The following is a 27,105-nucleotide window of genomic DNA, read 5'->3' on the forward strand; positions in this document are numbered from 1 at the left end:
ATCCTTGCCCCCACTACGGTTTATTCACAACACAGCAGCCAGATCCCTCTAAAATATGTCATATTGTGTCTCTGTTGTGGCTTCCCACCTCATTCCATGTCCTACCAGATTCCCCCCATCTCTGGCCCCAACTCCTCCTGCCTCCACCCCAGCCACGGACTCCTTACACGGGCAGTGGGACCATGTGTTTACGGTCCTCTCTATCTGGAAACCTCTCCCCCCAGAGAGTCCCTTAGCTAACTCCCACCCCTCCTTCAAGCTTGCTCAAATGCCCTCTCTTGGGCCCCTCTTGAGTCTTCACCTGACCACTCTATTTAAAATCACACCCCTCCCACCCCTTCCCCCTCTACCAGCCTGCCCTCTCAATCCCTCTTCCTGCTCTGCTGTTTTCCCCACAGCACCCATCACCTTCTAACACACCATGGAATTTACATTTCATTATGTCTGTTACTTTTTGTCTCTCATCACCCCCTAGATGTAAAACAAGGGAAGGGTCTTTGCTTTTTATTCACTGATGATTTCCGAGTATGTACAGCAACAGTACCTGGAATATAGTAGGCTCTTGGTAAATATTTGTTGGATAAATGGATGAATGAATCAATAATAATGTTCTTGCCTCAAAGAGCCATTGTGAAACTTACATGAAATAATGAATTTGACTTGTTTTGCAAAGGAAAGGAATTACCTATAATGAGTACCCACTAGTACTAGATATTTTGCAAAACAGTCTACACAATTTATCTCACTTATACCTCACTGTGGACCTCAGTCATTCATTTATTTTATTCATTATTTCAGGTAAATGTTGTGTACCTACTATGTGCCAGGCACTATTCTCAGCATGGGAGATAAATTAGTGACCAAAATAGACAAAGACCTCTGTCTTTTCCTACTAGGATGAAAGCTCCCAGAGGACCAGCTGAGCTGGGTTATACCTCCCAGGGGGATGGAGTCTAGTCTTAGAGGCTACCATTCGAGGAGGCAAGGATTTCTAGGGGCATCCAGAGGTCAGAGTCTCTGGTGGAGTGGAGGCATTGGAATGGGGCAGGGCAGGGGGCTGGGGGCACCAGCTTGGAGAAGGGCCAAGTCAGAGTCTTGGTCATACCCTTCCAATGGCTGCCCTGGGCGGAGGGCAAATATGCTGTGTGCCCCTTAGGCCAAGCTGGGAGACAGGGCTCCTGTGAGGAGGACTCTCCCAAAGGGGAAGGGGATGCCTAGGAAAGAGTGAACTCCCTGTCCCTGGAGGTGGGAGAGAGAGTGCAAATAATGTCAGGGTGTTAGGGAGGTGCAGAGGGGACTCTTGGAGGGGCAGATGCAGATCTTTTCAGAGGTTCCACCCTTAGAGAGGGGAGAAGATGCTGGCTTCCCTTCACAAGAGCTCCCAGACTGGAAGGAGGGGCTGGTCCTCAGGGCCTGGAGTCCAGCCCCAGATCTGCATGCCCCTTAAGAGAGCCTCTAGCCCCTCTCCCAAACACTCAGTTGTATCCTCAGACCCAGAGCTTGGGGGTCTTCCTGACAGCCAGTGAAGGTGGGGAACCCCACCTGGGGCCTTGAAGGTAAGCAGGAGGTCAAAGGGACACTCAAGGCCAGAGGACATCATAGCACTACCCTCAGGTGCCCCCCCCCCCCATCCTGGTAGAACCAGAGTGGGCCAAGTCAGCATCCCTGAAGAAGGAGCAGCTGTGTCTGCCCCTCAGTCTTGCCTTTACAAAAGCCAACAGCTGCACACAGTGAGCTTCCTCAGAGGGAATAAAACACCCACGGTCCGGCACTTTGTCCTGGTGCCAGGGTGCCCCATGATGGGTCAGCTAGGGGCTGTAGGGCTGTAGATGGGACAGTCCCTGAGAGTCTATGGGAGTGGATAGGCTGGAATGGAGAGCTGAAATGTCACCTGCTCTCACTCTTTCACCCAGGAACCTCTGGTCAGTGCTGGTCAGCCTGCGCCACCAGAAACACACCTGTAGCCAACAAGGATGGGCTTATTATTTGCTGCAGCAAAGGCTTCACACTGGGGGATCCCTGGGGTGTCTCCAAAGGGGGCAGTTAGAGAAGAGTGCTCATGGGATTGTGGGGGGCTGGAGTTCAAAGGATAGTTCTGTGGCAGAGATTGAATTTGCAAAGCAGGGAGTTACTGGAACAGTCAGCAATCCTGTGCTGAGAATACAGGAGTCCTCAAGGAGTGCTACTATTAGATCAATTTGTCTGTGGTTTTCTCTTGGAACTTGTGAGTCTCAGTCCATAGGTGTTTATAAGTGTGAGCTTAGATAGGATGAGATAAACATCACGGATTGAACAAGCACTATTACCTGTTTTGCAAGTCAGGGTGTTTTGTAAACTGTGTTCCCTGTTTAAATTCTCAGTCCTACCCCCCACCTTGCACTCTCCAACATCCTGGCTGCCAGCAGGATCATTTTCTTCTCCACAGGTGAAGGGCCCGACCTCAGCCCCCATTCCTGCCTCTGCAGCCAGCTCTGGCCACCAGGGGGCAGCAGAGCAACATCCACAAACTGGGGACCTACAGAATCCTAAGCACAGTGGCGGGGAAGGGAGGTGAGCCAGTGCTCAAGAATGAAGGAATGAGTCTGTTGCTCTGTCCTGCCCCATTTGCTTCTCTCTGCTAGCAGGAATTCTGGGAACAGGGAGCAAAAGGAGGAGGAAAATGGGGAGTATGGAGGGAGGGGAGCTGAGGAAAGAAAGAAGAATGGGGAATGAGGGAAGTGAAGGGGTTCAGAGAGCTAGCAGCTGGATCCTCTCCCCACTCCCCATCTCTTCGGGCCATCCCCAAGCCTGTATATGTCCATTAGTTTGACCTCCTGGTAGCCCCTCCTCCTCCCTCTACTTCCTCCGGAGTGGCCACCAACCCAAAGCCCTTCTGTCTCCAGGTATCTTCTTGGTGTCTATGGTACTGCCCTTCCCACCTCAGCCCTACCTCAAACACAGATGCGACAACTCAACATAGGCATAAACACACACACATACACATTAGCACAGGCTGTGTGGTGACCCATGCAATAGGCTTTGACTTTCCTCCCCCACATTTTGCAATTGCTTTGGTCACAAAGGCTGGTCTAACAGTTAATCCCACAATGAGGTGGGACTTTTCATGTGGCTGCTGATTTGGAATTTGGCTCTAGGACATAAATCTAAGGATACAGAGGGGTAAAATGCCTGACTTTCGAAAGAAACCTGAAAACAATTGGGGTCAGACATCTTCTCAGAGTTTATTAACCCAACCCTCTACCCACCCCCCTCCATGCTGATTCTATAAGCTGAACACTGGGCTCCATGAACTTGAAAACATTTCTGCTGTTGTGAGTTCTCAACCAAGCCAGGTGAGGGGTGCTTTAGGAAAGTCACTCAAGGAAACTAGGGTATATGAGTTACAGTCTCGGCAGGAAAGACGGGGCACACTCAGAGTGGGCGAATGAAGACTCTTTTACAAAAGTGTGTGGGCTGGTGTTTGGAGGGCTCCATGCACAGGGGCACTGATGGCCAGAGAAGCCAGGATGGCAAGAAAGAACTGTGGCAGTCCTGGGGAGGATATACTGGTCCCTGTCCTCCCTACCTTGCCCAACACCTGGAGGAGAGAGGGACCCAAAGGAGGGGTGAGAAGGGTCCTCCCAGCACTGGGGAAGAAGAGGAGTGAGCATTAATTTAAGTAGGGATTAGAACCTTAAGCTGGAATGAACTTTGTTACTCAAAAGTGACTCAAAGTTTTGGAGTTTGCCAAAAATGCAGTTTATGGATGGGAAAGGGAAATTAGACATCATTGAGTAGGCAGTACTGATAGGAAGAAAATAAAATAGTTGTGTGTTTGTGCCTCACTATTCAGTACTCTGGAAAAAGAAATATTATCAGTTCCATTTTACAGATGAAGAAATTGAATTTGTGGTCACAGAGCTGGTGAAGGCCAAGCTGGGCCAGAACCCTCCTCCGGCCTAAGCTTCCCTGTGTCCCCCAATCTTCTTCTTTCCCCAGAGCTGCAACTTGGTAACCTGAGTTCAGGGCAAGCTAAAGCCACATTTGGTAAAAACAGGACTGAATAGGGAGCTCCAAGGTGCACCCCCTCTCACCCATGTCACCCGGGCCTCTTTGCAGCATGTCCACCTGTGACCTTCCAAGGTGAGCTCTCAGATGGGGCAGACCAGTGCTAATGAGGGCAGCAGAGGCAGCAGAAGCAGACAGAAAGCCTTGGCCTCACATCTAGTCTCCATGCTGACTGCTGTGTGACCTAGCGAAAGGCATAGCTCTCTCTCTTGGTCTCTCATATCTGCTAATAAATAATCCCTGGAGTCCCTGCCGGGAGGGAAAACTGATTCCAACTGGTCATGTCTACCAGGGGACTCAACATGCTGTTTCACAACAGCCTTCAGGAGTTAACAGCCCCAGGAAGCCATGTCAATGCAGGGAGGTGAGGAACAGGAGGCAGAGGCCCAGAAGGTAGGAGCAGAGAAGGTATTTTTGGGCAGACGGATCCCCTGGTCACTGCTAGACAATGGTCCGGGGCAGCCATTGTGCTGAGAGTGGAAAATCCTTTTCTGATTCCATCTCCAAGGTCTGAAAATAGTCCAGGGTAAGCCCTTGGGGACTGAGTTTGGGGCCCATGAGTGACTGGCCCAGCCTGGCCCATTGTTCCTGGCTGGGACAGGACTGAGTCTGGACACCTGGCTGAGCTGGAGCCAAGACAGAGGCAAGCTCAGGAAGCCTGTACTGGAGGAAGAGTGGCTGGGTGGAGCCAAGCCCCATGGCAGATGGGGAAACTGAGGCCCAGAGAGAAGGGATATATACCAAGTCACATGGCACATAGGGCAGAGGAGGATGAGAAGTTGGCTTCTGGGGCTCGTTCCCCCCCCCCCCCACCTCCACATCCCACCAGCACACACCCCTTGGAAAGGCAAACACATCTTTCAGCCTACTGCTTAGTTGCTCCTGGTCAGACTCCACCGTCCACCTCACAGGAGGCAGGGACATCAGACATTGGACCAGCTCCACTCCAAGCCACTGCAGGGTGCCAAGGGAGGCGCTGTACCTCTCTTGTCACTTGATGCCAGGGGAGTCTTGCTGCCCCAACTCTAGTCCTCAGAACAGAGAGCCCAGGGGCCTTGGGGGAATGCCTGGGGGAGCAGCTGTTCATTGTGCCTTTGCTGAAGATCTAGGTAGCTAATGCCCTGAGACAGAGAGAACTGGAACATGGGAGGTAAGGGTTTCAGAGAGTGACCCAGAGAGGGCAGGCAGGTGATCTCCGGTCACACAGCAAAAGTTGCCTATTCATTGCCTGTTCTGGCCTAGCTCCCAGTCAGTCCTGCCACCTTGGGTCTCCAGGCTCTTGGTTGAACCAAGAAGCTACAGCACCCCATGACAGTCACCACCAGTTAGGCAGAAACGGCTAGGCCTGGTGCCATGGGTGAGCTGGAGCTCTCTAGTCCATAGAAGCTGGCTCTAGAAGCTTTACAGCAAGGGCATCCTGCCCTGTCCCTCCCCCTCCCCCTTTTCCCTGCTGCCCTCTCCCAGCCTGGCAAAGGGATAAGGTTCTGTAAACACACACAGGCCCGTGGGCCTGAAGGCCAACGAGCTCCAAGCAGGGCAGAGGGGGGGTCCCACACCTTATCCCAGGATAGACCTGCTTTCCTCTTCCCACATCCTGGTGAAGCCTTGGCCATAGGAGGCCCACTGTTGCTCACTGGCTGGACATTCCTTTCCTTCAAATAATTTATCCTGGTATGGTTATATATTAAATTATGTCAACTCTATGAGGGCAGGGTCCGGCCGGTTTGCCTCTGTATCACCTTGGCACAGTGCCTGGCATGTAAATGCTCACCGTGTGCCAGGTACTGTTCTAAGTGTTCATGTATATTGACCCAGTGCCCCACGTGGCAGGTAGTATCTCTTTTCGGAAATGAGAAAACTGAGGCCCTGCAAGATTAAGTACTTTGAGCAAAGTGCCACAGTTGGAGGAAGAGGAGACAACACTCAAACAGAGGTGGCATGGGCATCGAATCTGTGCTCTTAACCCCTTCCTTGCTATATTGTCTCTCTCCCTTGAATCACATGAAGGGTTACTTACAGACCCTCCCACTCTACAGGGGTTACAAGTGGTATGGGATACTGGAAAAGGAACGAATCTGGGCATCTGAGGGACCTGGACTCAATCTTGACTCATTCACTTGCTGCCTATATAACCCCCAGCAAGGCCTCCCTTCTCGGAGCCTGTCCCCTTATCTGCTAAATGGGGATAAATAATGTCTATTTCACACAGTTGTGGCAAGGAATAAATAATAGATATGAGAGGGTCTGGCACAGTGCCTGGGACATGGGTTAGTACAGGAGTTCCCATCCTCATGTGCTAGAACAGAGCAGCCCAAACCTGCCGTGACAAGAGTGGTGGCAGAGGGGTAGCTCTGGTGGCCTAACTTCTCCTGGGCCCTGAGACACCAGCCACCCAGGGCAGAGACCCGCTGTGTGCCAGGGCCCCTGCCCTAGATGCACTGAGCTCATTGAGAATAGTTGCTGCAGGCAGGACAGCAGGCCTTTGCTCTTCCCCCCACCTATTGCTATTGCCCCCCACTCCTGTCCTATGTCCCTGGCCTCAGTGCCACAGCTCCATCCACCAGTTCCGTCCACCAGGGTGGGAAGGGCTGGGGGACTGTGGGTGATGGCAGGAATCCCACAAAGGCACCGACCTGTACTAAAGGGAACAGACCAGCAGGGACAGCCTGAGCCCCTGGCACACATCCAGGCGCCACACTGACCTGCTGAGTGACCTTGGGCAAGGCCCCGCCCCTCTCAACTCTACAGCTGGGCTGGATAATCCCTGGGGTCCCTGTCAGGTGGCTGTGCCCTTTCACAGTGGCCTTGAAGAGTCAACAGCCCCAGGAAGTGATGTCAGGGTGAGGAGGTGGGGTGGTTGGGAGGTGGCAGGGAGGCCCAGAGAGTAAGAGGAGATATTTTGAGAGTGGGCAGGTCCCCCCACGTCACTACTGGACAATGGTCTGGGGCTGGGAGTGGAAAATCCTGTTCTTACGTGGGCTGAAAATAGCACAAGGCGGGAGGGCCAAGAACCTCACCCATTAGGTGAAGGCCTAGCAGCAGGGCCAGACGTCCACGTTGAGGGGTCAGGCAATCTGACTGGGGTCCAGGGGCAAGACCCTGGCCTGTTCCCGGTTCCCTTAGGGTCTCCATTCCCCACCCCACCAGTGTCTGCCACTGGATTAGAAGGTGAATATGGCCCTCCTTTCCCCTGGGTACTATGTCCTTGGAAATGTACAGGCAGCTGATTCGAGGAAGGCTTCCTGGTGCTATGCCGTAGTGTTGGTTCCATGTGCTGCAGGGCCCTGGGTTCTCAGGGTCTCCAGGGAAGCTGCTGGTAGGGTAGGTAGGCAGGACACAAAAGGAACGGGGACTAAGGGAACTTGGTGGCCACTGCCCTACCCCCAACCAGAGATGCACACTCGGGAGCCCCCAAATCGTGATGTATAACCTCCTGCCTCTGGTCTAAGCAGGGCTGAGGGAATCAGAGCCCAGCATTTACACCTTTGGGTGTAATCTTACCTGGGTAGGGGCTTCCTATAAACTAGAATGGGGTTCAGCCTCAGCAGCAGCTGGTAGGAAGGAAATAGGCTTGGGACTGCAGGAAAGGTTGGCTCAAGGTCAGTCTGTAAGAAGTAGTCATAAAAAAGCTCATAGGGACTCTGGTTATATGAACAGAAATATAGAACCTAGAATGTGGGAGGTGAGCATTTCACATTACTTTGAACAGGACACCGACGTTGCACAATGCAGAGTAATTGGTTGGGTCATGGCTTGTGATGGGTCCCTGTTGCATGAAGGAGCTGTGTGGAACTAGATTCTAAATAGAGCAACCCCTGGGAGTGCCTCGTTCTGACAGAGTGGAAAGGGTGAAGAGGTCACAGGAGACAGGAAGACGTGGAGTGAAGGGAAGAATCTTCTCTCAGGCAGAGTGGGCCTATAGGGAAAGGGGGTCTCCCCGAGGGAGAGGGAGTAGGTCTTTATGTTTGAGATTAAGAATGAGACCTGTCAGGGGCTCCTGGGTGGCTCAGTCGGTTGAGTGTCTGACTTGGGTTCGGGCCATGATCTGGTGGTTCGTGCGTTCGAGCTCCACATTGGGCTCATTGTTGTCAGCACGGAGCCTACTTTGGATCCTCTGTCCCTCTCTCTCTGCCCTTCCCCTGCTCGTGCTCTCTCAAAAATAAATAAAATATTTTTTAAAAAATGAGACCTGTTAGCTTTGCCCCAAGGCTGAGCTGGTCCCTGTCCAGCTCAGCTCCACAAACCTCCACAGTGGTCCTGGCTGGACCTAGAATCTGTCACAGGTGAGAAAGATCTACCTCACCCTGAGCCAGTCTGAGCACCATTATGCCATATAGCAGGATTTTCCCAGGAGGCAGAGGATGGGACAGGAAGAGAAGCGAATCTCTCCCATACTTAGCCCCAGTGCAAAGGAGACCTCAGGTAAAGGCAAGGAAGGAGCCCTGACTTGTTAGTCTGGTGACCCACTCCCAGCCTCATTCCTGCCTTGAGACTGAGCACCGGCTGCCCAGCCTGCTTCCACTTCCTGCATACCCTGCTTTCCTGCCCCCATGTCTTTGCCCAGGATGTACCCTGCACCTGGATGTTCTTCTCCAATAAACTGCTTTTCTCAGAAGCTACAGTTCAGGAGTGTGTCTCAGGAAGCCTCTCTCACATGCTGGTCCACACCTCCAATCACTCGGCATTATCCAGTGTTGCGAGGGAGCATGTTGGACTTGCTTGCAAGAGCCAATTGTTAAATTTTCAGGAATTTTGCAAGGAGGCTGACATCACATTACTGGTCTGAAATTGGCCAAGGCAAGAGTATCTGCACCATGGCAATTAGCAATGCTACAGATAAGGGGTTCCCCTCACCCCATGGAAAGCCAGTTAGATGGTTTCACATTTACCAGCACATGACTGTTCATAGCCATTAATCCCTAAACTAGGGGATCCCAAGGACAGGACCCCATCTGACTCCTATCTGCACTCAGCAGAGCCAGGCACCAAAGCCACTTGGCTCTAAAGTGAGGGATGACCTGGAAAGAGGTCTGGAAAGAGGATCCCTGATGTGAGACTACCACTGAGGCAGCTAGTGGGAAGGCAGGTGGCAGAAGAGTAGAGGTTGGAGAAAGAACTCCAGTGTGGATGGTAAGAGCTTCTTAGACTGTATGTATCCTCATCCTCAAACCACACAATAGGGCACAACACGGCAGGCAACAACACCTTCGGTAGAAGTTGCAGCCTCAAACTGGCTCCCAGGCCCGGGAAGCCTCCAGATGAGTTTATGACATCAGCTCCCAGATGTTACAGTCACCTCTGGGGATGGGGATGCTCCTCAGAGGTGTGTCCACTGTGGCATCTAGACCTGCCCTTGACCGCTCCATGGGAAGCTCCGGCTCAGCTCTGGCTCCTTACCAGGCTCCTCTGATCACCCTGAAACTCCACCCCTCCCAGGTAGCTCAGGCCCAGACTATGTGACCTTGGTAAGTCACTTTCTTCTCTGCATCTGTTTCTCCATTTGACTCGATCAGGCTGGGTTCCAGCCTAGATACCTTGCTGGGCACAGACAGCTAATTATGTGGGAGTCAGGCCAGGGGCAGCATCGGCCCCTTACCCTTGCCTTTCACGAAGCCTTATTCCCCAACTCACACATACAAATGGTGACTGGGGTTGTAGGGACTGTTAAGATCTCTGGACTGCAGAGAACATTCTGCCAAATGACAGAGCATTGAGGTCACGGCTCCCTCGACCATCAGGCATGAGTCACTAATGGGGCATATCTAGGGAGACTATCCCAATGGAGGAAATCCTAGTCCCCACAGCCTCCCCACTCCCCCCACCCCCAATATTAACTTGCACAGGCGCCAGGGGTTCAGGTCCTACAGCCGGATGTCCTTAGTGTTCTCACCACCAGCTGCCATGGACTCTGTCCGCCTAGAGTCCTCACTGCTGCTCGACACATCTTTTGTCCTCTTGATGTCAGTCCTGTCCAACCTGTGCAGGCCCCGTCTGCGGTGAGCTGGGGTAGTAGCAGTGGGGTCTGTGGGTGGCTTGGCATCTCGGGCAAAGCGCACAAGCCTCTGCCCAGCCAGGAAGTAGAGCACGGGGTCAAGGCAACTGTTGGCACTGGCCAGCGGCCGGGTGATCTTGTAAGCCATGTTGATGGCATTGAGGGTGTGGCAGCTGAGGTCCAGGGAGCGGAAGGAGTAGTAGAGGGTGCGGGTGACATGGAAAGGCAGGAAGCAGAGGGCGAAGACAGCCAGCACCACGGCAATGGTGCGCACCGACTTGCGCTTGGCCCGCGGCAGGCCTCCCGAGGTCCCGTAGGCTGGCTTCAACAGCCGCCGAGCCATAAGCACGTAACAGACCAAGATGATGGCAAAGGGCACTGCGAAGAGCAGGCCCAGCATGACAGAACTGTAGGCCACGAACTGGCTGAAGAGCTCGGGTGCTGAGGTGTCGTGGCAGGTAATGCGGCCGCCACGCGCGCTGGTGGTGACGAAGTAGAGCACGGGTGACTGGCAAGCCAGCACCAGCACCCACACGGCAGCTGCCACCCGGCGGGCATAGCGGGCCCGGCCCCAGCGCAGCGAGCGCAGCGGGCGCAGGACCCCCAGGCATCGGTGCACGCTGATGCACGTGAGGAAGAGGATGCTGCAGTAAAGGTTGGTGTAGAAGAGGAAGCGCACCAGCTTGCAGAGCACTATGCTGAAGGGCCAGTGGTCCCCGCGGGCGTAGTAATAGACCAGCAGCGGCAGGGAGGCTGCGTACAGCGCATCGGACACGGCCAGGTGGAACATGTACGTGGTGGACGCGTTCCAGGTCTTGAGGCGGCACAGGAAGATGTAGAGCGCCACGGCGTTGAGACACAGCCCCAGCACACACACCACACCGTAGGACACAGGCAGCAGCACGTACTTGAAGTCCTCATTGAAGCGGCACTTGTAGCCCAGCTCGTCCCCACCCCAGGTGTCATTGACGGTGCTGTTCCAGCGGCCCGGGCCTGTGGCCATTGCCCTGAAGGGAAGGGGTGGTGGGGAGAACAGCCACGAGGGTCACAACCAGGGCTCAGTGGGGAGGCCTGACACACCCACCTGACCGGGGCCATGAGGGACCCCAAGCACCCATAGATTCCCTTGGTTAAGGTCTGCCCCACCACAGTCGAGGCCTTTGCGGCCACCTGACCTGGCTTCCTCCCTGGACCCCGAGGGCCCAGAACCTCGGAACCCCGGAACTTCGAGGATGCGTGAGGTCTAGGAATATCGTGGCCACACACCTTTAAAACTTCACAACAGGGGCAGGCACACTACATCCTGAGGGCCAGATGCAGTCCACCAGTCTGTTTCTGTAAAAAAAAAAAAAAAAAAAAGCTTGATTGGAACACAATCATACCCACCTTATTTATAAAGAGTTGAATAGTTGCAACAAAGACCGTATATTCCCCAAAGCCTAAAATAGTTACCCCTGGCTTTGTTTTTTGTGGGGGTTTTTTTTGTTGTTTTTTTTTTAATTTTTTTTTGATGTTTATTTCTGAGACAGAGAAAGACAGAACATGAGTGGGGGAGGGGAGAGAGAGAGAGGGAGACACAGAATCAGAAGCAGGTTCCAGGCTCTGAGCTGTCAGCACAGAGCCCGACGCGGGGCTTGAATTCATGGACCGTGAGATCATGACCTGAGCCGAAGTCGGTCGCTCAACCGACTGAGCCACCCAGGCGCCCCTGTTTTTTGTTTTTGTGTGATTGTTTAAGACTGGCAACCCTGCTCTAGAACCTCAGGAGCACAGAGTTCTAGATGGAGGATCCTGAGCTCTAGCATCTGAGGATCGGGGGGTCCCAGAGCAGTGTTGTCTCAGATTCACAGAAAGGGGGCTATCGGGCTGGCTGGCTCCACCTCACACCCAGCGCTCACTGGACGGTGGGCAGCCTCAACCTTGCTGGAAGTATTAGAAAGCTCTTTCCTTTAGCTCATCTTTCTGCCCTCTGAGAGGCTCTCTGGCCTCATGCCTGGTATTTTGGTATTTGAGGGAGTATTTCCAAGGGTCTCCCCCTTTAGTCATTCATTAACCTCCCAGCAAATAGTTTTTAGGTACTCCTATATTCTGGCACTTTCGGCACTTGTAAACAGCAGCCCTGCTCCCCGGCCCATGAGGCTACCAGATGGGACAGTGACCCTTCTGAAGATGCCAGGGAAGTCTGGGGCAGAGGTGAGAATGGGAACAGAGAGGGACTTCTTTTGTGGGGAAATTCAGCTTCCCTCATACCTACCCAGCTTCTCTCCACACACCACCACTATCTTGATGGTCTCTTGCCTTATTCCTAGTGGGCATATGTACCCATGGGGCCTGACTGCCCACAGAGTAAGTACCTGGAGCACAGATTGTCCATCTTCGTCATCTCCTTGTCCCCACCAATGTGACCAGTAAGAGCTCTCTCTCAGCGGGGAGCAGAGGACAGAGAGCCCAGGCTGGAGGGCAAAGATGTGGCCAAAGTTCCCAGCGTCAGGCTGGAAATCGTAGCAGGTAGGCAGGTTTGGGACAAACATGAAGAATAACTTTCTAACAGTGGGAAGGGGCTGGGGAGCTGCTATTTTTTCCAACCCCACTACCATGGATGCTTTAAGGTGTTACTTCATTTCATCTTTACAACATGTTTCTGGGAACCAGGTTATCATGCCCAGTTTTCCAATAAAGAGGCTGAGATCATTCAAGTAATTTGGCTAAGGTCATATGGTTAGGGATGGCTACAACTCATCCGGGTGCATCCCACAGTGGAAGGGGCTGTAGGAAGGAGGTAGTGAACTCCTTGTTCTGGGGGCATGCCAGCGTCTCTTCCAGCAGAGTCTGCAGAAAGGCTTGTGTCCTGTGTGTGGGTGTGTCTGGGAGGACAGAGGGGGCAGATGACATGTGAGTCCTCCCCATCCTAGGTATCTGGGGTGGTACAATTCCCTTCATCTTGGAACAGAGGTCCCGAGAGGCTGGGGCTTGGAGATTCTAGAGGGCCAGTGACATCCACTCCCTTAGACCATGAGCTTCCTGCCCAGCCTGGCCTCCCAGTAGTAGTTCAGGGCCCCTGAGGTTGACATTAGGGGGCCGAGAGACACATAGGTCTCTCAGTTTCCCTTCTCTCCCCAAACCCTTTTCCCGCACCCCAGAATCTTCCCTGTCTCCTGGTGTCAGCAGAAGTGCAACCAAGAGCATGCACCTGCCTCTCACAGACACAGGTTCCTCCCCAAGGAACCAGGGCTGGTCCAGGGTGAGCAGGCAGGGAGGCTGTGTGGTGCCAAGTTGAGCAGGGGCAGCTCCCCCTGCCATGGGGAACTCTGGCAGGGCCAAGCTCCTAGGACCCCTCTTGCCCCGAGCCAGGACTGAGGACCCGACACTCAAGCGTCTCCTGCATCCCACCCCTTCTCCATGCAGCCCCGCGTTGCCTCCACCCTTGCTGCCAGAGCCACTGCATCCGCCTCCCTGCCTCTAGCCTCAGTTCCCCCAATCCAGGGGGCCTTCTTGAAGACAAAGTCATTCCCTTGTTCGAAACCCTCTGTGACTCCTGCCTATTCTCAGGAGAAAACCCCACTCCTCCTCAGTCTGGTATGGGATGGTTTCATAACCCAGCCTCGGTCAGCCTCACCAGCCCCATCCTCTGTGACCTGCAGTTTCCTGAATGCACCCAACACTCTCCCTCCCAGCCCTAGTTCATAGTGCTCCTTCAACCTGGAATCCATTCACACCCCTCGTCTCCACCTGTTGGAATTACAACTTTTTATCCTTCAGTCCAACAAACTCCAGCGATTAAGAACCTGGCCTCTGGAGCCAGACCACCTTTGTTTCCTCATCTGTAAAATGAGGCGATTAATAGAACCTACATCATACAACTGCTGTGACGATTGAGTAATTTGTGTGAAATGTTTGGAGCAGTGCCTGGCACATAGTAGGTACGTTGTGGTGGTATAAGGCTCAGCCCAGATGTGGCCTTTTCCTGAAATCTGCAGGAAGCTCTCCACCAGTGGAGGAGCGATAGAAGGTCTTCACTGGAGGCTGTGCAGCAGGTGAGTGCGGTGGGCCAGGGGACTGGTGCTAAAGCCTAAGCCAGGGCCAGGCCTGGGGACCTTGTGAGGGGAGAGATGTGGAGGGGTTAGGGAAGAAGACCAGAGAGTCTGGCCCAGAGGGAGTTTGGGTTGAAGAGGGGCAGGGTGTCTGGCTCAGGGGTTGGGGGAGGAGCAGGTATGGGGAGAGGGAGACTCGTCAGACATGGTAAATGTGGGGTGCCCTGAGGGGTGTCATGGGACGTGGGGAAGGGCAAAGCCCAGGACCACCAGATCCAGCACTTTGGGAGGTGGGCTGGGAGTTGCTGGCTCCCAGCAGCTACAGGAGGAGCATGGAGGCCTGAGTGAGACTGAGGAGCTGTGGAGAGGCCACATTCCCTCCCCCGTGGGGACACTGGGTTGGGGTGTCCCGCTCTGCCACAAAACCCCAGGTGACATCAGGCATTTCCTGCCCTCCTGAGGCTCAGACCTCTCGTGGACTGAATCCCCCAGCCTTAGAGAACTGGAGTCCTAAATCTCCATGAGATGCTCTGCCCACTGAAGACAGGGGAAGCACACACACCCAGTCCCCCTCCACACTGCTGCTCTGCTCCTGCCCGAGTGCCTAGGCCTGGTGGGTCTCTCCTCTGGGTCATGATGGCCCTCCCCCACCCTCCATCCCTCCAGCCATAGTCCACATCTCTACACAGAGTTTCTTTCTAATCATCAAGGGTGGAATCTCTGATGATGGTGAGGGGGGGGGGGGGGGGGGGGGGAGACTTCCCTAACTTTCTCCTGAAGCGAGGAAGCTGTCCTTTCCACCTGTTTTAAGACATCCTGGACTCCACCCTCCCAGGCCAGCTGGGGACTCCATTGTCATGGCCCCCTTCCAGACTGACCCTGCCTGCCCTCTCCCTGGCAGGAGAGGCTGGCCCATCAACCTGTGAGTACATCTTTCCTGCCCACCCCCCCCTCCGGTCCCTGCTTATGAAGACAGCTGACTCCTTAGCCCTCTCTCTCAGCCCTCTCCTTACCTCCCATGCCCTTGGGGTCTCTCCCCAGGATCTCTCACCCTAGAGACCAGCTCCCATCTTTGTCCAACACCACTTGCCAGCCCCTCTGTGCCCGGTTCTGGCTGGCTTGCCCCTTTTAAGTGCCCTGCCAGCCTTCCCTGCCTTTGCTCATGCTATTCTTTCTACCTGGACAGCCCTTCCAAAACCCATTCACACTGTACTCCATCATGGCCATCCCTCAAGGCTCTTCTCAAGGGTCACCTCATCTCTGAAGCTCTCGCACTCTACCACCCCAGACACTCCTCACACCCTGTTGGGAATTTGTTTCCACCCTCTAGAAACCCCAAAACATTCTAGGTGCTTCTAGAAGTCTTGGTCCATCTGATTCTTTTCTCTGTCCCTATCATCCAGCAAGAGGCCTGCTCCAAAGCAGGTATGACATGAGTGGAAGAATGAATGAATGAATGAATGAATGAAACAATCAAGCACAAGAGGATATGGGAGTCCAGAGGAGACTGAGTCTCATGGCAGTTGCTCTCCTTTCCCTTATTCCTCTGAGGGCCTCCCAGAGTTGTCCTGACACTTAAAGATTTCTCAGCTGCTGACCCCAGGGGGCCTCCTGGGGAGCACTCCTGGGGACCAGCACACCTGGGCCTGCTCCTGCCCTAGACAGGCCTCTGGACTTCCTCTCTTTCAAGAGCCCTGCCCTTCTCTGGACAGGCCAGGGAAATGCCAGGAGAGGGGAACTGGACCTAGGCATTCTGGAGGTGGGTCAGCTGTCTGAATCAAGCACATTCTTTTATCTTGCTCATCTCTGGCTCAGGTCATGGGTCAGTCTGAGTCAGGAGCTTCTGGTCCTGGTGCCCCCTACCCCCAACACCTCACTTTGTAGGGGCCAAACCTGGGCTGAACAGCGTCCATGCAGCACCCCCCACCCTCACTCCTCAGGAGATACTGCCATAGAGGTTAAGCTATTTGTTCAAGATCACACTGCCAGGAGTTGGAAAAAATGGGTTTGACACCAGGACTCCCCGGCTCTGAAGCCTGAATTCATCAGAGCCTGGGATGAGTGAGCAGGGTGGGGATCCCCTGGATCGAACCCTGGTCCAGCATATACACATGCACAAGTGAGCCTCCCAGCCAGTGGACCCTGCCCTCCCATGTCCATACCTGACCAGCCCCTGATCTCACAGTCAGGATGTTCAGAGCCACCTCAGGTTTCTCATTCATGAATGCATAGGCCTGGACCAGGATGCAGGGAATTCTTCAGGAAACAGGAAAAACAGGTCCTCCGGCCTGGGGATAAACCCAGCTTCCAGCACTTCTCAGGGCGGGCAGTGCTGCGGGCTCTGTGGGAGGTGGAGACAGCATGGGCTCTTGGGTTCCAGGTCATAGGAAGTCAGCCAGGCAGAGCCCTCCCAGGCCTGCCTCCTATGCTTCAACCTTGGTCCAAAAGAGGCAAGCACTGGTGTGTTTGCCTGTCCCAGGAGGGGTGCCCTCTGCCCACCCACACGCCCTGGCTGTCTACCCTCGGCTCACATGTTCCAGGGATGGTTGTTTCCAGCCTCCTTCCCCAGGCACCCCCTTTCACAGGAGTGTGGCTCTGCTGGGAAAGGTCTCCCTCACATCCTGCAGAGCTGAGCTGAGCTGAGCCTCCAATGCCCCTCCCTCTGTCCTGGTCTATGCTTCAGTCCCTAGAGGAGGAAACAGTCAACACCCTCCTTGCCCAGTATCCACTCAATAGTACTTCCGCCCATACGGTTTTTTGTTCAAGCTATGTCTCTACCTGGAACACACCCCCTCCCCTGTCCCACCTCTAATCATTCCTCCACAGATGCTGTAACACACATGAACACACACAGGCATGGACATACACAAATATCCAGATACATGGAGACATACACAGTCACATTCAGATGTATACACAGCATGTGCACACACACACACACACACATACATACACACACACTGTTCTAGACAGGGACTAGAACAGCCTTTAGAAATCACCTGCACTAAACTCCCATTTGACAGAGGAGAACACTGAGGCCCTGTCACAAGGCCTCACCGTAAGTCAGGGACAGAGCCAAGATTGGAATGCAGGCCTTCTGAATTCTGGCCCTGGCTTTTGTCTTGTCTGGCAGGCCCTCACACACACACCAGGCACAAGATTTCACTGAGGGGATGGTTACATGGTGGAGGGACCCCTTTGTATGTGCAAGTCCCAGCATCCTCCAGAACCAGACTTACCAGAGGGGAAAAAGAACATTCCCTTCCTCTTTCCATCTGCTTCATTTCCCTGAACTGGGGTGGGGGTGGGGGTGTCTGAGACAGTTGAAGCCAGGTCTCCAGGCTGGAAGCAATGTACAAGCATGGAGAGAAGTGGGAAGAGGAGAAGGGGAGGATGGCTGCAAGAATGGGAAGGAGGTGTGGCACTGGGGAATGCCCCTAGGCCACTATTTTCCCAGCACACCTTGCCACAGGAGTCTCAGGTTCACGTGGGGCAGGGGCTGGTAGCCATTTGCCAACCTGCTCCAGAGTCCAGTGACGAAAGAGGTTAACCTTTCACCCCACTCCACCCCATCTTTTCCTTAGGATATGTCTTCACTCAAGAGACTAAGGAGGAGCACAGCACTTTCTCAAAGCCATTCTCCTATTTCTGAGATGGATCTCTACCACCCATCCTTCCACACTTTAAAATTCTAATATATCCTTGAGAATATATCTCTTTCCCACCCATGTGTAACCCAATGCTCGCCAATGAACCTGTCAGTTGAACCAGTGCAGTGGCTCAGACATGCCACTCTTCCCCACCCCATAGCCTTAGTCTTGTGTTTTTCCTCCACACCATTGCACAGCCTGCTCACTTATCTCCTTGCCTCCACCCCTCCCCTCCTATCCATCTTCCATTCTGCAATCACAGGTCTTCCTACAACACAAATCTGACTAGACACTGTAAGCTCAAAACCCTTCCATGGCTCCCTATTGCCCTCAGGCTAACATCCAAGCTCTTGAGCCTGGCATTCAAGGCCCTGGCTGACCTGGCCCCTGACGCCAATCTAGACAACTCTCCCTCTCTGCCTCCAGCCTCATCTTCCTGTCCAAAGCACAGCAAAAGCAGTCCCATGATCATATCTTCACTCAGGGACACCCTCCCTTATCTTCAACATATATATTATAACAAAAGTTGAGTGCCTGCTCTGTGTCAGGCTCCATATTAGTTGGCTTTATAGACCTCTTCTCATTTAAGCCTGAGAAGCTCAGAGAAGCTAAATAATCTCTCCAGGGTCCCAAAGCTAGCAACTTGCAGAGCAGTCTTGATCTGTCTGACTGCAGGAGCCGTGCCCCTGATCACTACCCCCTACCCTCCTCAGCCTAGGTCCTCTGCTCCAGGAAGCTTCCTGACCAGCCCTCTTTGAGCCCCATGGCTCTGCCTGTCTGGTCAGTTCTCTGCCAGAGGGAACACCCTAGTGGCAGGGCTAGAATCTACTCTTCCTGGTATTTCCTCATTGTGAAGCAGACATGATGATTATTGTATTCATTTTACAATTAAAACAACAACAACAAACTAAGGCCAGAAATGGTGGCCCCAGATCCCACCCAGGGTCACCAGTGAGTTAGGGGCAGACCGCTTGCCCCCTCTGCCTGGCTCCGCCCCTACCCCAAGGGCTGGGTCTTTCTCCTTGTAGCCCCAGGCTGGTTAACTCAAAGCCATGAGGAGGGGGTGAGGCAGTTCCCAGGCTGACTGCAGAATTTCCAGGGTGGTTGGACAACATTCCAGCTTCTCCACTAGGGCAGCTCCAGAATGAATGTACTGCCCATTCACCTGCCTACCTGGCTGGCCCTGTCCAGCTTAGCAGGGGAGTATGACGCATCACCACTCTGGAAACCCTTGCAGCCTGCCTCTGCTGGGGGTGGGGTGCTGTGAGGGGAAACAGAGGACTTGGACCCAGAACGCCATCGAGGGACAGGGGAGGGCACTGGGCAGGTGGGAAATCCCAGTTCTGCCATTTCCATCTGTGGTACTTGGACAAGTCTCAGCTCTATAACCCCAATCTTAATTTCTTTACAATCTAAGAAGGGTATGCACTGCATAAGGTTGTTGAGACAGTTAAAGGAGATGATTTATTCATTTTATGAAATAACTTAAAAAGATATGATTTCAGCAGGTGGTGAAGATAGGGAGGATGGGAGTATTTCAGGAAGACAAGAGGGGCAGGAAAGCCACAGGAATTATGAGCAAAGTAGCAAGGTCACAGCCAGACGGACTATAGGTCAAGTTTCCCACCCTGAAGGCCATCCTCAGAAGGAAGGGCAGTCCGAGGACTGCCCCCGCCGAAGGAACTAGACCCAACTATACTCCTTAGTTCATTCACCCTTTCCAAAGGTTTGCCATAACTATGCCTGTCCCCATTCAGGGCAGTTGGGGACTCCAAGGTGAGTTGGACCCTTCTGTGATCTCAAGGAGCTCACTGTCAAGGTGGTGGGTGTCGGGGAGGATAGGGGAAGACCCAGAAAAGGCAATGATAATTCAGGGTGATCAGGGCTGAAGGAAGCAGAGGCACCAGGGTTGGGTTGAAGCAGCCAAGAGGGTCCCTAATAGGAACTGGGGGTAGGGTGGTCAGGGAAGGCTTCCTGGAGGAGAGGACACCTGACCTTCATTTTGGAAGATGGACAAGAGTCAGGTGCATGGAAACAGAAGAGGAGTAGAGTGAGCAAAAACCAGGGCAAACGATCACATAGTATGTCTCAGGAACTGACAGTCATCCCCGTGGCTTGAGGGAAGAGAGGGCAAGGATGGATAGGAGGACAGGAAAGATCCTGGAAGTTATCTTTCACCCCCTCCCAAATGTCCTCCACAGGCTTGAAGGCCAGTAGGCTCCCAGCCTTGCCTGATACGCTTTCTGCACCACCAGCACTGGGGCTGGTCTGGGGAAATAGCTGAGGGGTAACCTCAGATAGTATCAGTAGGTGCTGTGGCAGTGGGAAGCCTCTGCAGCCTCCTCCAGAAAGCCCTTGGGTTCACCAGTCCTCTTGGAGACTCTCACCCTGTAGGGAGCCCCTAGAATCCTGGCTGTGGGGGCCACACACTAAGAGAACATCTGAATGCATGCACGAGTCTCAGATCAACCAGGCTGGCCTCCCACTTACAGACCAGGAAACTGAGACTCCTTAAGAGGAAGGGCCTTACTCAAGGTCTGGTGTTCTAATTACATTCATTGTAGGGTTGAGCACCTTCACCCCCACCCCAGAGCAGGACTGCAAACTACCCGTCCCTCCTCTGACCCAGCAGGGTCCAGCCCAGCACAGTGCTATAGACACACTGCTAAATGGAACCAGTTGAGAACCACAGTGCCCTGAACTCCACCCTGACCTATCACATCCAAATGTCTCCAGCCAGACCTAGAAGAAAGAACCCTGGGTTCAGGCTCCAACTTCAAACCACCCATGCTGTGCAACATTGGTCAAGTTAACTTCCCTCTCTGAGCCTCGAGTTCTTCACTGATCAGATGGGGAGAATCACCACACCAGACAGCTCCTGAGGAAGGAGTAAGACAAGGGGACAGACAGGTAGTACTCCATGTGGCTAGCAAATCATGCTCTGTTCTGATGTGGGGGGCTGCATCTACCTGTCCTGGCTGAGAGACACAGAAACCCTTCTCAGGCAGAGGGGGCAGAAGTCATGGGCAGAGTAGGCAGGGAAGGCTCTTGGAAGGGGCTATGGTCAGGTCAGGAGAGAAGTAGAAAGAGCCCAGCATGGAAGGAAAAAGGAAGAATGGAGAAGCCAAGGTAGAAAATAGGACAAAAGTGTAGAACAAGTAGGTCTGTGATTCTGAGACTTTCTCACTCTGGGTGCTTCCAGAATTCTGAGTTCATTGGTTCTGACGGTCCAATTTAAGAGCCTCTGGTTCTTAGAGTAAATGGTAAGTGTTTCTTCAATTCTGTCACTTGCTGCTTTTCATAGCCTTTGGTTCTGAGCTTCTCAGAACCACAGGAGTCTGCACTCTCAGAGTAACGTAATCAAAAATCACTGTCCCAGGAGCCATAAAGTCTCAGCAAACACTTGCCAGTACTCCCATGTGCTCAACCTCAGAGGAACACTGCAAACCCAGACTCAGGTCAGACTTGGTCAGGAGCTCCAGTCTGGATGGGGAGAAAGACACAGGTGTGGAAGGAGTCCACTTGAGTGATTAAGCCATGACCAAGGGAAGCCCGGGAACCATAGAGCCCAGAGGAACCCCTAACCAGCCTGGGGAGATAGTCAGGGAAAGCTGCTCAGAGGAGAGGTCATTTGAGCTGGGACTCAATGAAAGATTAGGAGTTTGTCAGGGGGACAACAAAGATAGGAGGGCACTGAAGGCAGAAGAAAGAGCATGTGCAAAGACACAGTGGTGTGATAGTGTGGCCAGGAGGTCATGTGAGGCTGGAATGGAGGGGTGGGTGGCACAGAATGTGTATGGACCTGAGGCACTCACATGAAAAGGCTTGAATGCCAGGCTGAGGTGCTTGGGGTCTAACCTGAGGACAATGGGGTGCCATGGCAGGCCTTAAGCAGGGGAGGACATACTCAGAGTTGACCTTGACAAAGATGATGCCACAGAAAGTAGATAGGACAGGGGAGTCTAAAGGGAGGAAGACCAAGGAGGAGACTACACATAAAATGGTCCAGTGAGAGGCACTGATACCTTGGCCCTGGATTTTCTGTGAGTTGGGGAACATCCTTGCTGGCCCACAGCTCCACCACAGCAAGATTCCTCCTCCCACATTTGGGACCGAGGAAGCTGGGCACTCGCCAGGAAGCCAGAGCAACACCAGGAGCCTCCCCTGAGGGGGTGGGAAAAGAGAGGGTCATGTGGGCCCCAAGAAGCTTGAAGGAGGCCTTCCTCCCATGCTTTAGGGCCCAAGCCCTAGAGAGGGTGCCAGGGTGGAGGGCTAAGGAGGGAGCAGCTTCCCAGGAGGGCCCAGGCTACCCACACTCCTATCAGGGACTCTAGCCACTCACCCTGGACCAGAAATACTCAGGCCTAGGAGATTCTATAACAGGGAAGTGGAGGAACTCCTCTGCTCAAGAATCAACTGTAGCTCTCCAGGGAGTAAGGCCCTCCTCTTTGACTATATACCCATTTCCACAAGGTCATTCATTTCTCAAACACTCACTGGCACCTGCTCTGTGCCCAACCTGTGCTGGATGATACAGAGAGAGAAAGCAGGCTGGCCTAGTCCTTCACCTGACCTCTAGGATGAGCACAGAGGTCAGAAAGGATTTCACCAGGGATGCGTGGCTTCTCTGGTCCTGTGAGCAATGTGGCTAATCAGGCCACAAGCAAAACCTAAAGTCATGTTTTCAGGGCAATATTCAAACTTCCTTCACCCTGAAAGCCAGAGAATGGAGCTCTGAATCTCAGATGGAACTTCTGTCTTAAATGGGGAGAGGTAAGTTGGGTCAGGTAGCCCTAGCTTTCACCTCAGCTCTGTGATCTTGGGAAGGAAACTCCCTGAGCCTCTACTTCCTCATCAGCGAAATGGGGATAACAATTCCTCCCTCATAGGATTGATAAGGGATAAAATGAGAGACTTTTATAAATTGTTACTAGTAAGCTAAGCTGTCTTTGCAGAGGGGACACAGGGAGAGGAAGGCAGTCAGTGGTTAAAATTCCAATATCTAGCACAATCCCTTGTTACTGCACCCTTGTTCTAATATCTTCAAAATGCATTTCTTTAAAAGTCTCTGAGTATCACACTTCTCCCTGTGCATTGCACTCCACAGCTTACAAAGCCCTTTCCTGACCACTATCTTAAGAATTAAGGCGTCACAGCAGGGCACCTGGGGGGCTCAGTCAGTTGAGCATTGGACTTTGGCTCAGGTCATGGTCTCACAGTTCCTGGGTTCAAGTCCCACATCGGGCTTGCTGCTGTCAGTGCAGAGCCTACTTCGGATCCTCTGTCCCTGCCTCTCTCTGCCCTCTCCCACTCAAGCACACTGTCTCTCAAAAATAAACATTAAAAAAAAAAAAGAATTGTCATAGCAACCTTGCATTTGAAGAGGCAAGGATCATCAGATCCAATTTACAGATAGCCAACTGACAATCTAGAGGGGGAGAGTGGCCTCTCTAAAGGCCATAGCCAGGAAAGAAGCCAAATCAAAGCACTCACCCATGAGACCTTGGTGATTTCTCATACTTTTAGCTGGTCCTTGGAGGATCCAGAAGCCTCAGGGCCTGTGCATCCTGGGCAAGAAGAAAATAAGAATGGAGGGGTCGTAGCCTCAGTCTGCAACACAAGCTTGGCAGCCATTTATGAAGGTCAGCCACTGTGATCCTCCAACTCCTCTGGCTAGACCCCAGGGCAGCCCAAGGCAGAAAAAAGAGGAGATTGAGAATTCTTCCATGCCAGGGCAGCCCAAGGCAGAAAAAAGAGGAAATTGAGAATTCTTCCATGCCAGGGCCTCCCAGGCACATACTCTCAACACAGGACCTTAGTGGTGCTGGCCTCCTTTTAGAGGCTGGCAGGGCAAGAACTGCCCCCCCCCCCAAGGTCACCAGGCAAGTTGGGGGAAGAGCTGGGATGAGATCAATTGCAGGTCTCCTGGCTCCCACTGGGGGAGGGAGAGCCCTAGGTATCCCCAAATTCCTCAGCAGGAACATCTAAGGTCTGAGGGACCAGACCCTTGGCCAAGGGATCAAGGGCTCAGAGTATAAGTAATGCCTGGATGGTTCTAGTGTCAATATCTGATCTCCTTGTATAGCACTACCCAATCCATTCTCCACCCTGCAGCCAGAGAGATCTTTCTGAAATGCTGCTTTGACCATGAATCCTCCTTGTTCACAAACCTTCCATGGCTCCCTATCACCTACAGAGTGAAATCAAAGTTTTCGGCTTGTACACTCTGGGTCCTGTAATGCCTCCAGGACACACTGTTCTGACAACCTGTGCCACCTGTCTTGATCACCGGATTCTAGTTTCCTCTTCTTTGTGATGACATGGAGCTCCACTGTAGACATGCCTTCACTGGGGAAGCTGGGGGTAGGGAACAGGGGATAGAGGCTGCTGGTGCTCTCTCAGTTCAGCTCAGCCCTGTGCAGGGTGCTGGCAAAAGAGAAATGAGTGACGGCCAGTTTCTGTCCTCCAGGGGGCCCCAGACCTCTGGTGAGGGAAGGAGGGGGACAGAGACCATAACTGTCCAAGGTGGAACCAGGGCTGTAAGTCCTGGGACTTTCAAGAGCCAGAAGATGCTCCAATCCAACTGTGGGATCAAGGAAGGCTTCCCCAAAGAGGGAGCATCTGAGCTGGGCCCCAAGGCTAGGTAATTCTCCAACTGAGGAAGATGAGGGTAGGAGGGCATTTCAGGTAGTGAGTATATAGAATATGCCGCAGTCCAAAAGCAGAAAACTGTCTTGTGTATGTAGCAGAACTACATGTAATCACTAGAGGGTAAAGGGTCAGGCAGGAGAGGGGCTGGAGAGGTTGACAAGAAGCAGTTCTTGGAGGCCTTGAGTCCCAGGCTAAGGGGTTCAGGATGGGTCTTGTTAGCCCAGGGAGGAGAATAGTTGAGATTTGGGTTTCAGGCAGTTCCCTCCAGGGATTGACCCCACCCCCCATCCCCAAGCCGTGAGCCTACCCAGGAGAACACTGGTGCTGAACATGACCCACACATTAGGAACTTGACGGCCCTCAAGTTCCATATTCTTGTTTTTCCCTTTTTACAGATGAAGCCACTAAGGCTCAGAGAAGGTCACATAGTGGCCAGGGCAGGATTGGAATATAGGTCTGAGTCTCCAGAGAGCTTTTGCGGGCCCTGTCTGTTTAAAGAATCTTCTTCCCAACCACTACCACACACACAGATAACTGAGACTTTACCAGGGCCCCACCCTAGCCCTCAAAAGCTCCCCATTATCACAGCCTAGCTCCCCAAACAAACCACGCACCTCAGGCTGCAGGCCCAGGGAAGCTGAGGATGCCAGGCTGAAAGAAACAGCTGCCACCAGCCCCACAGACCCCAAACGGGCAGTTTTAATCCGCAGCTGGGCCTGGCCCTTGGGTCTGGCTCCTGGGGGAAAGTAGGGCAACCTGCCACCGACAGCCCCCAGTTGGGGAGCTGAGGGAGGGCACTGCCCTTCTCCAAACTGACCCTTCCTACGGCACTGCCTGCCAGATTAAAAGCCTCCTGACAGAGGCTTAACTGTCCTTCCAGGCCACTGTCCCAGCCCCCACCCCCACTCCCACCCCCAGTTTTACCCGGTCCGGGCGGGGTGGAGTGCCCCGGGTTTGAGGAGGCTCGGCGGGGCTCCAGGGGCTCGCGGGTCTCTGGCCGCGGTCCCCCGCCTCGGGGCGCTCACTCACACCAGAGCACACACACAAACAAGTCCCACAGGTTCAACTACTCGACCCGCTGGGGCGCACGCACTCACCCACTGACACTGACTTTCCCAAAGAGGCCGACACACACTCACCGGGGTATCGGATCGCGCTCGCGGAGATCGACGCTACGGCGGAGACAAAGTTCGACCACAGACCCACCGGCACACTCCCACTGCTCGGAGCCGTGCCTCACTCGGACCGCCACGCGCCCAGGGCTCTGCCTGCCCAGCGCCGCGTGGGCAGCCACCGCATCCGCGCCTGCCGACCTGTCTCCTCCTCCGATCCCTCCGGGCAGCCCGCCCCTCACCTCCGCGGGGCGCTCGACCGCCAGCCCCGCCGAGGCCGCCGCTCCGGTGCCCGCGCCCGCGTCCCGCCGCCGCCGCCGCCGGCACCCACGTGCCCCGAGCCCCGCCCGCCGCGCCCAGCTCCCTGCCCAGGCCGGGTCAGGCGGGGGCGGGGCGGACTCTGGACAGACCCTGGCACCGCCCCCTCCCTCCCGAAAGGACACCTCGCCACCCGCTCGGGGGCGCTAGGCTGGGGGGGACGCGGGCAGCGCGGGAAGGGGCCTGCGGTGACTGACCTACCGCCTGGCGGAACCCGCCTTCCTCACACGACGTGAGAGCAGGGTTTCAGAGACACTAAATGTGCAAAGTTTGTCGATCCCTGTGTGGCTTCCGTCGCTGCCCACCACGGGACCTGTCCGCGAACCTGCGCCCTCTCCTGCCAGGAACCTGCTCAGAGCACCACGCCGAGAACTTGCCTCCCTTTGCTTTGGACCTGGAGGCTGGGGAGGGTGTGCCCGTCGCCCAGAGAGGAGATACAGACATTCAGGGTCCTGTGTCTCTCCTGCTCCTGAGGAGAAGGCGGCTGGGGAGGGGGAGGTGGGGAGAGCCTCGCCTCACCTATGCTCCCATCACTGGGCAGGATAGTCATTAGAAATTTCCTGAACACCTGGTTGTTTTTGATCCCTCAACTTGAGCTGCTTCCTTTGAGCTGCCTTCTCGGATTACACACAGCACTCCCTTCTCTGCTTTCAACCCCACTCTGATGGCCTCCTCTGGTCAGAGACCCTGTCTGTACCTTTTCTAGACTGTGAGCAGCAAGGAAGTGGATGACCAGGTCTGCCTTCTTCCTACACCCCATGCCAGAATTCCCAGGAGTTGCCCAATACTTGTTGAATGCCGAATGGATGAATGAATGAATGCCTCCCTCTCTTTCATTCTGGTCTAGGTGTCAGGAATATAGGTTCTGACCCAGCTTCAGCACTGACTCTGGGAGACCTTGACCCACAGTTCCAGTCCCTCTCCTGGCTTCCTTTTTTGTGACATAGAGGCAATCAATCACACTTACTCTCCCACCAACCGGTGTTCATCCATGGGGGGCTTTGGACGGTGGGTGTCTGGAGAGTGCACAGGAGGCCTCTTTCTGTGGTCAAGGAGATTGCCCAGGGCCCTGGAGCCTTGGGTTCTCCTGGGCTTCCCACCTGCTGACTGAGTCCTGGTTGCTGGCCCCAGGAGGGGCCCAGGAATGATACTGGTTACAGCCTTGCCAGGAGCAGGAGCAGAGCAGACACACAGCCCTGTGTGACTGAGCTGCCTCTGTAGTCCCCCAGGGACCTCCGCCTGGAAGACACAAAGGCCTCTTGTCCAGCTTCCTCCACCTATTATGCAAGCTGGTCCATGCAGCT

General features: G+C 53.9%; 1 protein-coding gene across 5 annotated transcripts; it reads right to left on the reverse strand.

Moving 5' to 3' along the window:
• Positions 1-365: 365 nt before the first annotated feature.
• P2RY2 (purinergic receptor P2Y2) lies at positions 366-25,801 on the reverse strand. Of its 5 annotated transcripts, XM_047823543.1 has the most exons (5): positions 25,511-25,801; positions 23,214-23,287; positions 16,233-16,411; positions 11,306-11,374; positions 366-11,046 (listed from the first exon to the last, which is right to left on the reverse strand). In XM_047823543.1, exon 5 carries the CDS (start codon positions 11,040-11,042, stop codon positions 9,909-9,911), a length of 1,134 nt encoding a protein of 377 aa, XP_047679499.1. In that variant the 5' UTR covers positions 11,043-11,046; positions 11,306-11,374; positions 16,233-16,411; positions 23,214-23,287; positions 25,511-25,801; the 3' UTR covers positions 366-9,908. The 5 variants fall into 5 exon arrangements, with proteins under 5 accessions (XP_047679499.1, XP_047679500.1, XP_047679502.1 ...); XM_047823544.1 differs by lacking the exon at positions 23,214-23,287; XM_047823546.1 differs by lacking the exon at positions 16,233-16,411.
• Between the last annotated feature and the right edge of the window lie 1,304 nt (positions 25,802-27,105).

Source organism: Prionailurus viverrinus, chromosome D1, assembly GCF_022837055.1.
Source record: "Prionailurus viverrinus isolate Anna chromosome D1, UM_Priviv_1.0, whole genome shotgun sequence".
NCBI lineage: Eukaryota > Metazoa > Chordata > Mammalia > Carnivora > Felidae > Prionailurus > Prionailurus viverrinus.

Coding starts and splice junctions, on each gene's coding strand:
- P2RY2 (XM_047823548.1), bottom strand. CDS start 11,042: ATGGCCACAGGCCCGGGCCGCTGGAACAGCACCGTCAATGACACCTGG.